Here is a 12,134-nt window from a genome sequence, read left to right as displayed (position 1 = left end):
ACTTGAAAATAGATAATAGAGAGCACGCGACCATCATGAGGACGTCTCTTTTAAAGGATTTCTTGAATCTGGAAATTGACTCGCTCCTTCTAGGTGAAATTGCATTTATGAGTAGTACTGCATCGGTAATATAACAGATCATTATGTGTTATGGAGAACACTGTGAATAGTGTATTAGATCGTTTATGTGATATGATATAATGTGTTTGTGATAGACTACTATTTTGTGATTTGGAGAATTGATAGATTCTTCTGTGATCTGATAGACTATTTTTGCGACAAACCGTTCTATAGTTTGGTGGATTGATAGATCGTTCTGTGATATGATAGAATATTGCTGTGACAGACCGTACGTTTTGTGATCTGGAGATCGAATTGATAGATCGTTGTTATGTTCTCGTTCTAATTCATATCGTTCTGTGATCTAATTTTGGAGATTTCACAATTTGGAGATCGTAGTAGTTGATAACTAGCCTTGAATTGAATTGGCGTGATTATAGTTGAATTGAATTTGATCCTTAGTTGGGCATCAATTCAAGCTGATTATTGTTTTTGCTTAGATGGCTTTTGGAGTTTAATTGACCTGCAAAAATGCGAACTAGCACCACGTCATTAGTACAAACTAATGGTAATAATTCTAGAGATGCATAGAGCATTATATTGAGCTCAAATAATAACTGAATTGAAGCTAGCCCTAGTTCGTAAATGGTTGTAGCCATCCCCAGTTCTGTGCAGAATGGTTGTAGGTCATGTTCAGAATCTAAGAGATCTGCCAAGCAGCAAGCACTAGCTCTTGCCTGCTTGGGTGACTGTTGACTGACATTTGTAGAACATGTGGATCTAAGGACATAGTAGTAGCCCCAAGTCTGATTATGAATGACCTGCAATCTGGAGGTCGTCGGCATCAACGAGTTGGAATTGTTGGACTTGTAGTCTAGGCACTTTGTGTAGTTTGTGTAGTTGAAACCCCTAGGTGATAATTTGATCGGCCTGCACTAGATTGAACTAATACCATAAAGGAATAATTATAACAAAAGAAATGGTAATTTTGGAGATAAATTGAACATTAAGCTCAAAATGCTGAGTTGTATGTGCGCAAATGGCCGTAACTAACCCCAGTTATGTGCAGAATGGTTGTAGCTATCCCCGGCCTGTTTGGAGCATAAGAGATTTGCCAAGCAGCAACGACAATTCTTGCATACTTTGGCATCTGATATGGTATTGAAACATCTTGCAATTTATCGATCTGCTATACTGGGAGATCATTAGTAGAAAAATTGAATAACATTATTAACTTAATAGTACTAGTCTAAGATAAAATTGGGTTGGACGTACAAAACTGGTTGTGCTCCTTGTTCGTGTTGTAAATGACTTGGCCACCTGACAAAAAGTAAATCGAGGATCTTTGTGAAACAATCAGATTGATTCTCCTAGAAATGATGGTAGATTTTCACACAATGGTACTGCCAGTCCCCGCTCTTGATGGTCCAACTGTAATTCAAAGTCTACAATTTTTCATCTGTGTTTCGTGGGCTTGGAAAAAATCTAAATGGTAAGTATAGATTTTTCTAAGAAATCGAACCCCAGACGGTGCCAATATAAATGGTAAAAACTCTATAGAGAAGGGGCTGCACTCTGTTATGTGGAGTTGCTTACGTATCTAGTTCTTCTCTGATAGAAATAGAATCAAGCCAATTGTAGTTCATGAGATCCAGTTTGGGAGATGGTATGAGAGATGGAGAAGATAGAGGAGGTGGAGCTGATCCAACATCTCCTCATCCAGATGGGGAATCCAGTCTTCCTAATTTGGTAAGTCTCCTCTTTTTATAGTATGTGTTCTGCACCACTCTTCCTCTTCCTAGTGTCTTCCACTCAAGACTTGGCTATAAATGTCATTAATGTCTTAAATGTGCATCATCAATGCAGTTGTATCCTCCTGTGTGATCTTCTCCTGTGCCTTTTGAGTGTAACCATCGTTTGTCATTAATGTGATAGAGCTAGGATGAACGACCTGCGAAGTAGCGACCTGAGCAGGTCTAGGTCTAGTTTTAGGTCTACTTCTTATAAGCTTGGTAAGAAAATATGTTGGACACGTGTCATATAGTCATTGGATATGAATATATGGTACTTACACATAGGAATGCTGATTTGTTTGAGGTTATGATATAAATACTTTTAGGAGTCAATTTGAGCTCCTGTATATCAAGTACGAAGTATCAATACCAGAAATATACTTAGAATAGTACTCCTGCTTGGCACAAACCACTGTGATCATAGGCTCATAGCGTGTAGTTACATTTCAAATTTTGTAGCATGTACCAAAGGTGGAGTGCTGGACAATACTGAAGTTATTCTCTATCACACTTTCAATAAAATCATTGCTTTATCGGCCAAATCAAAGTTTGCTACCTTAGGTGATGGATACTCATAATAAATTTCATCGTGTTAGTAAGAGCTTCAATTGATTAAAATAGTGAAATGGGCTGCAATATCTAATTAACGATCCTTTCACGTGGTAGGAATCTCGTTTGCACGCACTACTCACGAGTCGTGAACATCTCTAAAGGCATTTTCAATGGGGGTGTAAAATTACACTTCCACATAGATTTCACCTAGGTGTCATTAGGATTTTACAACTCCAATTGCAAATTATTGTATAGCCCATAAATATCCACTTTCTATTGTTCCCAACGGAGAAGTGTAAAATTTTTGATTTTAAACTCGGATGACACTTGAAGTGACGTCCTTCTTTAAATTAAAAGGGACGTCACTCCGTCTGAACATTTCTTTTGTTCAAATGTGTGTTCAAGTGTCGCCCAGGCCATTTATCAATTGATAGCGTGATGGGGAATTTTCTACCCCCTCTATCAATTAATAGTCTATTACCTACGGTTTAGCATCCTCATTAGATAGAGTTTTTTTGACACTTAGAATGTAAACTTTCCACTCTATACGATTTACACCCCATTGGAGATGCTCTAATTGCTAATATGTTTGTTAATCATACTTTTGTCAAAAATATTTTAATTAATCCAGTTTATGGACTCTATACAACTATACAATTAATCCAATGCGCCTTTGCTTCACTGGAAGCTGTTTGCAACAAAAGAAGCGCTGATGGCCTTGTGTTGAGTGAGAAAGGTGGAAAGAATAAGGATTGACGGTAAAGTTTGGCCCAAATGTACCTAGAATTCTAGTAGTCCAAAAGTTAGGTCCATACGCTTTGTAGTACTGAAGTATGACCACAATCACCGAAGTGCATCATACACTCTTTTTTCGCAAAACTTGCATAGTTGTGTCATATATGCTCTCTTTTTCAGTAACGCATCAATTTGGCCGTTGTATGCAACTTACGTCTCCAGCTTATGTTGTGATTGTGGATTACGGTTATTAGGAATAGAACTTAGTAGTAAGTTAGTAATAGCCAAATTACTTTGGAAACCTTTGCTTTGGGAAATTCTTGGAACCTAGCTAAAGGGCTTGGAGATTTACTGTTAGAGTGCCATTTTCTCTTTAAGTTTAAACATGTTTTCGATGCTTAAAGCACATTGGATCAACTCTACACTAACCATTTTATCCATCAGTGAAAACCACATGCACTGATATGCCAAAGGATTTCCAGTTTCTAGTTCGGTAAGAACAGTATGTGAATTGTAAAGGAGTAAAACTTTACTCATAAACTAAGGTTGTGATAATGAGAAAGTAGTTGCATTTTTTTTTTGGAGAAGAATTGCCTACTTATCGAGTCTTTTTACTAGACTCGAATCAAACCAATCGTAATTCCTATTTCCTTTTTATGGTTATAGGATTGTCTTTTCCTTTTCTACATGAAGCCGTTACAAAGTAATGACCTATTGAGTTTTTGCTCTCTTGAATGATTGTCGTCCATTAAACTTGGCCTTTGAGTTGTTTGTCAGTTGAGATTGGTTTGGCTCCTTGTGCTATTAATGAACATTTAATTATGGTCGAACTATTGTAGATACTCACAGGTCGTGAGTATGTCTTGATATGTTTAGGTTGTGTGCTTGATCTATCCCTCTTGGAGTAGTTCTAGATCGTATACTAGTCTTGTGATTATAATATGATATTGGACACATGGTCTTTAGTGATTGGTTGAGAGTGTAGGGTACTAACATTAATTTCCACTTGGTCTTTAGTGATTGGTTGAGAGTGTAGGGTACTAACATGAATTTCCACTGGAAATTGGAAAACAAACAAATGAATGGGTGTCCACAACATCATGTAACTCCGACCTGTTCTTATTTGTTGCGCTGAGTGACACCCCAAATTGGATTGCCAATCTGACATTCGTCTCTTGGCTTGGATAGTTGGATGAGATATAAACTGTTGACAATGACGACCCACAGTCCTACACATCATGATTGCTATATTGCAAACTCTGATGTACATACTCTTAAGTGGGAATTATGGTTGGTTCTATCAGTGGAACAAGAAAGTCTTGTTAAGTAATGAACTGAGTTGGGGTGACAAGATAGGATAGGAGATTATAATGTTGAAGTTTATAAATTGAAGGGATTTCGTCCAAAACATGGACATAATTTAATAGCAAACTTGGACAATTTGTTTTGTATTACTCATAAATCATGAGACGGGCTAACACGTATTGATTGAGTACAGTCAGCTATGGTGATATTACTACATACAATACAAATGAAAGTGTACAGCTCCATACAAATGCGGCTCAAATTACTTGAGCTGCCAAACTTCTATTAAGAAAACCATGAGCAGCTCACGACCTAGCTTGAAGATGAAAATGACATTTTCTTTCTCTTTTTTATAAACACGACCAGCAGTTTGGGAATTTGGGTTACCCTCCTGTACTTTCACAAAATTTCTCTCAACAAGCTTAAATTGGACAACAAATTAGGATGTAGTCATTTCAAGGATTTGTAGTACTTTCTGAAAACAAAAAGGATTTCTAGTAAGTAGACTGTAGAGTCGTAGAGAGTGTGTGAGTGTAACCCCTAATTACAGTCACACAGTTCAGAACTAGGATGGAGCAATCACCCTGAAACAACGACCATATATGGAAGAAAGTATCCCTCAAGTTCAAACCGTTAAAATAATTATCGCACCAAAACAAACTAGGTGCATGACACGGCAAATTACTGCCGCTGAGTTATGGATCATGAACAATGAATACCGATCTTATGAAATTTCGTGCGAAGATTTGAAAGCACAAATCATACAATAGATTACTGAGGAATTCCCAATACTATTTACAACAAAATATAACTTCTCTTGCTCTAATGTTCAATGTCGATACAACAGGAACTACCTTAGAATGGTCAGGGGGCACAAATCCAGAACACTACTAACCAGTCATCCCAACGTTGGATGTGTTTATATAATGGATAGACAGTGTTCGGCCACAAGGCCTGCCTCATCCAATGTGTTCAGCAAACTAATCTCAGTTGGTTTTAAGCATGTTCTCAGCAAGTCATGGCCAAGTTGTTCTCTTGCATTATCCCCAAATCCAAAGATAAGGCCCCTGTTTGTGACTACGACCGTGTGATATAGCCCCGTGCTTATTTGCGAAACACGGTGAGCTCTTAGGTTATTAATGATGTGGGGTTTCATGACTTTATCAGAAACTCCCCGGTCTGAAAATCCTAAACCCCCAAAAGCCATCCACCCAAAGGCAAATACAGAACCATTGTCCATCAAAACAAAGGTCTTCCTCTTCCTTGCACAAACCTGCACACAGAGAAAACAGAAAATACACAGTGAGAATAACACATACCTACAGAAGTGAAGTAACGAAAATAGGGAGATGCACTACTAATATGCAAATGACTACTGCGAAACACATGTAGTCAGTCATCCTGATATATTATTGGTATTACTGATGCAGATCCATCTCCAAAATGCGAGGGATCATCTGCACCTAAGAGCATTCAAGCTTTTCTCCTCTTTCCTCCTCAAAAGAACCACAATTTGGTATTGTCCAACATCATGGTAATGGTTGTACACCAGAACTAACATGACATCAGGAACTTTGTGGAGGAACAGAGAGGGAGCAGAAGCTGAACCTTTGCTCCTGGGTGCAGAGCACAGTCAATACACGTTCTACTTCAAAATAGTAACCCTTCTTGATATTCGTCTGTATTAAGATTCAATGTATGCTAGGTTTCACACTAGGAGTACACTTCAATGAGTTACGGTGTAAAAGTAGCTACATTTCATACATGTTCTGTTGATTTTGTTCTCGCTCTTTTTCCTGTATGTATTTTTTCTTCGAACTGAAGTTACATTTACCAAATAAAATTATACATACAAGCGTAAAGAAAGCGTAAAACAAACAGACGTTTTGGACTTCACAAAGGCGTAGTGTGAGTGTGTGACACTAACCAATATTTACGGATATATCTTACCGAGCTTTCCCATACAAAGTATTGGACTGACATATCAGAATATCAGATACATTTCCAAATGCTTCAGCAAATTCTATCAATTTCTGATCCACCATAATTTACTATTTGTAACAAAGTCCACCGATTATTTATGCTTAGTTTGATATGAAATTTGAGCTTCTATCTCAAATGGTAGGCTGTGGGAGGCATCTAGAGTCTGGTGAATTCAGTTCACCAAAAATACCAAAGAGAAAACCTTCCTCTTATAAATAAGAAGTGATAAACACACACACACTCAGCTACAGAGATAAAAAAAATTAAAGAAGATGAAGCTTCAAAACATAATATGAGCTGATACTTGGTAAAAGTAAGACATCTGAATGATTCAGTGGCTATGTTGAAAAATATTCTAGGGAGCAAGAAAAAGAAAAAGGAAAGGTTGACATAATATCACACCCAACATATAAATACTGATGCTATGAACTTTTGTAATTTTGGTGGTCAAGTTAACATATTATTCACACGCAATTAAAATAGAGATGCTATGAACTCCTGACAACAGCATTGCTGTCATACAGACAAATAAAACAGACGTGGAATTCGTGAACAGTGGGGCTAAGTGAGAAACATGATAATAGTTGAGAGAGGAATTATACCTGTACTACAAGGAGGCCCTTGATGCTGCTTAATAATGCTGGAGTGGTCTTGTCAATCTCATCTCCATGACCCAGAGCTCCACAGTAGCCTTTGCCCCATGTATAAACCTACAAACACCAGTGCAGAGAGCTCTAGTCGTTATTAGGACAATGCCAACGGGCCAATCATGTAAGTATACAGAATGTCAACTGATAAGTATGAATACTAACATATCCATTAGAATCAAGTGCCACCACATGCTCATCCCCAGCAGAGACGCGCACAACATGAATATTCTTCCTTTTAAAGGACTGGATTGCTCTTGGTTGGAGCTCGTTATGTTGTTCACCATGGCCAAGACAAAAATTGGTTCCAGACCCAAAAGAGTAGACTGTCCCGTCATCCATTACAGCCAAGGTGTAACTGGGGCCTGCGGCAATCTGAACAACACAACCTACACCTTCTAGTGCTTCAACAATTTTTGGGGTGGGTCTGTCTACATTGTCACCATGTCCTAGCTGGCCATGCGCATTGCTTCCACACGTATATACATGGCCTTGCCTTGTAAGGAATGCAGTGAAACTAAGACCTGTGGCAACCTTGAAAAACAAAACAGAAAAGAATATCAGGCTGGAATCAAAAGAATGATGTACGCCTATACAGTAAACAAATTAAGAAAACATATACATTGCATGCACTCCAAAACTCAATATCAAAAGCAAACATAAATGTATTCTCAATTCTCAATTAAACAAAAGATAATACAGTAAAAGAGTGTTCTTGTTGAAGTTTTCAAGAAGGTGTAACAACCTATGATGCACGGATACGGGTACGGATACCGATACGGTGACACGGGCACGGGGTACAATACGGCTTTTTTGAAATATTAGGATACGGGTACGGCCTATTGGTACGGCTAATGAATACGAATATTTTAAAATATATGTGTATTCTAAAAATTATGTTAGTAGTTCTTTGAGTAAAGTTAGTCAAGAACATGTGAAAAACTATTATAGTACGGCCTATGGGTACGGCTAATGAATATGAATATTTTAAAATATATGTGTATTCTACAAATTATGTTAGTAGTTTTTTGAGTAAAGTTAGTCAAGAACATGTGAAAAACTATTATAGCACATGTCAAAGTCAATACAGCTTGAAGCCTAAAGAACAATTTACATTTCAACGAAGTAGAACTATCGGATCAGGTCTATTTCGGGGATTCCAGTATCGTAGAAGTATCCAGTACCCGTATCCGTATCGTACCCACCGATACGGGTGCAATGGCATTTTAGGAGTATTCGTGCATCATAGGTTGTCTCTCTTGCTCATCTCTTGTTCAGTAAAGTGTTTCACGAAAAAGGTCATTAAGCAAAGAAGTAGAGAACTGTGTTTTGTGTCATTTTGAGTTCTTGCTTTAGCCAACAAGTCATTCCACCTGTTTCCATTCCTACTCAAGATTTTAGCTATATTTCCATAGTTCCTTCGAAGAGAAATCTATTACATTCCCAGAGCTTTACAAAAACAAAGCTACTTATGGACTTGCTTGTTGCACCATATTACATATACAACTATTTTTAAGAAAAAAAAATATTAAAATGAACATCTGAATAGAATAGAAAGTTTCACGACTTCGCCAAACAAAAAAAAAGAAGGGTCAATGAAAAAAGGCAGTTAAGAATATAGTGACAAGTTTATCAATCCCTAAGGGCCGGGGGTACTGCAACTAAAGTGGTTGCCTCAGGCCAACAAGTTCTTAAGCTTACATGTGAAACCTCCATTTACAGGTTCGTAAGGATAGGTATAGCCAATTTGTTATCATAAATATGACGCTCACTTAAGAAATGCAAATCACCCTCACATGTATATTGGGCGGTCAATCTTGAAAATATAATAACCACCCATATCTTTATTCAAAACAAAGAAACTAACATTTCCCATATATGTGTAACTAATACAAAACAATCCTGCTAATCCTGAGGAAGGGGTTCTGGCTAATCCTGTCGAGGAGGGGAGTGATCAAACTGTCTCCTTATCCTAAGAAGCAAAGTCTATCAGTTGCAGCTACAGAGGATACATGTCAATGGACTACTATTGTAAAGCTAAAAAGAAGCAAAAGGATCAAAGAGCACTCTCTGCAAGAAATAGAGCCCACCCTTGCCATGATGAACAAGCTAGCCTTCCTAAGCAAAAATATAGAAAAAACTTGAGGAATATATGACCTTTTTTGTGGATGACACTTTAAGAAGGCATAGATTCATCTTAGGAAGGATAATCCTAAGATAGTGAAGCAAATCATGACTAGAAAGTAAGCTATCTGCTTGAGATTGTGTATATGTGAGTGATGGCATGTGTGTCAGGCTTGATGCCTGTTGATCTAGTAGTCATGGTGTTCCCCCTTTCAATGATCTAACTGACTAACTCTTAGGGAGGATTTGTGCAATCAAACAGGTGGTGATCTGCCTTTACCCCAACAACCTTTTCACGGGAGGTCTTCAAATACTTACTATATAATAAGGTACCATCTGAACATTCACAATAGGCCTCAATGTGCACAGGGTTGGCCTCAGATAAGCAAAAGAACAAAGTAATAAAGAAGACCAGATCGATAGATTTCGAGATAACGAGTTATTTGCCAGTCCAAAATCCGTATCCTTTACAGCTAAAATAATTCTTTTACAATCAACCATTTTTCATTGTAGAATTGATGTCATCCTTGAACAAGCTTTCCAAACAAAGAATCAGTAAATATATATGATTTACCTGCTTGCAAGAGACACCCTTCAATGCCTCCACACGCCTAGGCCTGAAAATAGCATGCCCTCCTTCTCCATGACCACAACAATATGACGAATTATCTCCACAGGTAAAGACCTGCATAGGATAGCGAAAGGCACTATAGGGTAAAAATAAATACAAAACTTACACAGTTCCATTTAATTAGTCTAGTAATGTTTAGTGTTAGACCAGAATAAGTTGTGTTTCAACTTTCAGTCTGAAAATCCCTATTACGACACTATTTAATAAAATATCTGTATCAACTAATCCAACTATCAAGTATATTTAAATCCAGCCGGTTTCAACTTGATGGAACATTTATAAAGGGAAGCATAAAACAACAGTAAGAAAACACCTTCACAATAAATTTCTAACATACTTAAAATCTTCCTACCAACTAACCTCTCCAGACTGCATAACAAAAGCAGCATGGTTGTGTGAAGCCGAGACATGCACCACATGTAAAGAAAACGGAAAGTTAATCCGACTAAACGAAACACACTGCTTAGTTTCAGAACCATGACCAAGAACACCACACAAACTAGATCCACATGAGTACACCGAAGAATCACTTATTAACAACGTGTGATATCTCCCAGTAGTAATTTGCATTTCCTGAAATAAAAAAACAACTCCTCTCAATATTTAGATTCAAAGTAAATAGATACAAAAACAAAACATTAAAATAATGAAAAACAAAATAGTACATTGCCTGAAGAAGTCACGACGAGGCTAGAAGCCTGTTCAACTCCCTGCAAGAATCTTAAAACCCGTTTCCAGTTCCCACTACACCGATCGAGAAGCTCTGTTTTAGCATTTACGTTTAAAGAAACATATATAGTGTGGGATGCACATAGGTGAAACGCGACATATTCGATTATAGAACGGATGGTTTGACATGTTTGTTCTAATGAAACAAGATCAGTTGCTGTTAGATGAGCTGAAGATGTTAAGATTTCGATGAGTAAGTGTGATGGTAATTCTTGTATGTAAAATCTTTCAGCCATTTTGAAAAAGAAGGAGAAATTTTTGAATGGGGAAATGGAATAATAAATGTCGTGGAATCTTTAACGGCTGAGGAAAAAAAGGGAGGGAATTTCGGTGCTGATTTTTTTCGCTTTCCTAATTTTTGGTTGGTGTTTTATAATAACTGTAAAAAAGGAATCGAATCTTCGAATGGAAGTTTTAGTTGTTCAGTTCTGCTATGTTTGTTGTTCTTGTCGTTTACATGTTGACACGTGTAGCCTACTGCCATGTGGTTGAGCATGCGCGAACCATTCGTTTTGCCACTTGATTCACTGAGAATGACTAATGAGTTAGAAGAAGAGAATGCTAATTTCTTGGGCATTAAGTATTTTGATTTGGAAATATAACATTGAAAATTTGAAATTCACCAAAACGTGTGACCACAATAGTCATGTTCGACGAATATGAAATTTTCAACATCTATTTTGTTTGTGTTTTAGTTTGGTACTGATCGTGCACATGCTTTTTAAATCTAAAGATTTCGCTTTGACGTTGGAAAAGAACGTTTAGTATTGGACGGCTTTGGTGATTTAGTTTGAGGGGTTCTTTTGCATTTTGGTTCTATTTAATAGTGAAAGTAGAGTTTGATCCACAATTGATTGTGTTGTTGTAATTTGGTCCAAAATTGCCGTTATAGTTTGTTGACTTTGTCTTGATTGTGAGTTGACCGAAATGTTTCAAAATGGCCACAATACCCCCACATGTCTTTCGTGGCCTACTAAAATCTTTGGATGTTTCAAAATGCCCACAATCCCCCCACATGTCTTTCGTGGTCTACTAAAATCTTTGGCCCTACTTTTCCATTGGGAGTTCATTACCAAGTTGTATGGATCAGCTCAAAACCCAACTTGCCGAAGCTTATGCTGAGGAGTTTCTCGAGACTGTACGAGATAAATGTTTTGAGAAGTGCATTACTAATTCTGGGTCAAGCACTCAAACCTTAATGGGAGTGAACACAATTATATTTCCAGGTGCGCCGATGAGTTGATCCTTACATTGAAGAAGCCACGTACAATTATCGTTAGTCGTGCTCTGTTTCAATGAGCGTTGATTCGTTGAAGTATCTTATTCGGTGGAAGGTTCATTGATCGAGTTGTCACATCTTGTGTCAAGTTTAAATTGGAAGAAGGCTATCAATATACTAAAGTTCTAAGTTATCCTATGATAAAACATAAATTCAATTGTGCTTGGATTACAAAGAGTGGATGGTGATAAGCCCGGATAGTGACGACGCTCTTAATCAATCAAATGGAATTTTGTGTGCTAATGTTTGGATCAAGTTCTGCGTTAATGGAATATAAGGACAAATATGTTTGCTGG

The 12,134-nt window shown here is 37.5% G+C and overlaps 1 protein-coding gene and 1 long non-coding RNA gene across 3 annotated transcripts; both read right to left on the bottom strand.

The window, feature by feature from the left end:
- Positions 1-526: 526 nt before the first annotated feature.
- On the bottom strand, positions 527-1,648 carry LOC147476128 (uncharacterized). The gene is made up of 2 exons (XR_015208310.1): positions 1,115-1,648; positions 527-990 (listed from the first exon to the last, which is right to left on the bottom strand). It is a non-coding gene; the product is annotated as an uncharacterized LOC147476128 (long non-coding RNA).
- A 3,504-nt stretch (positions 1,649-5,152) lies between these two features.
- On the bottom strand, positions 5,153-11,252 carry LOC147476127 (Regulator of chromosome condensation (RCC1) family protein). 2 transcript variants are annotated; one of them, XM_086584090.1, is made up of 6 exons: positions 10,496-11,252; positions 10,191-10,403; positions 9,774-9,884; positions 7,241-7,609; positions 7,031-7,138; positions 5,153-5,718 (listed from the first exon to the last, which is right to left on the bottom strand). In XM_086584090.1, the coding sequence occupies exons 1-6, from the start codon at positions 10,793-10,795 to the stop codon at positions 5,365-5,367; spliced, it is 1,455 nt and encodes a 484-aa protein (XP_086440216.1). In that variant the 5' UTR covers positions 10,796-11,252; the 3' UTR covers positions 5,153-5,364. The 2 variants fall into 2 exon arrangements, with proteins under 2 accessions (XP_086440216.1, XP_086440217.1); XM_086584091.1 differs by having other exon boundaries at positions 10,501-10,629.
- Positions 11,253-12,134: the final 882 nt, after the last annotated feature.

This window comes from Coptis chinensis, chromosome 9, assembly GCF_015680905.1.
Source record: "Coptis chinensis isolate HL-2020 chromosome 9, ASM1568090v1, whole genome shotgun sequence".
Classification (NCBI taxonomy): Eukaryota; Viridiplantae; Streptophyta; class Magnoliopsida; order Ranunculales; family Ranunculaceae; genus Coptis; species Coptis chinensis.
Note: the sequence above shows the minus strand (reverse complement) of the source record. Positions and strands in the feature narration are given on the sequence as shown.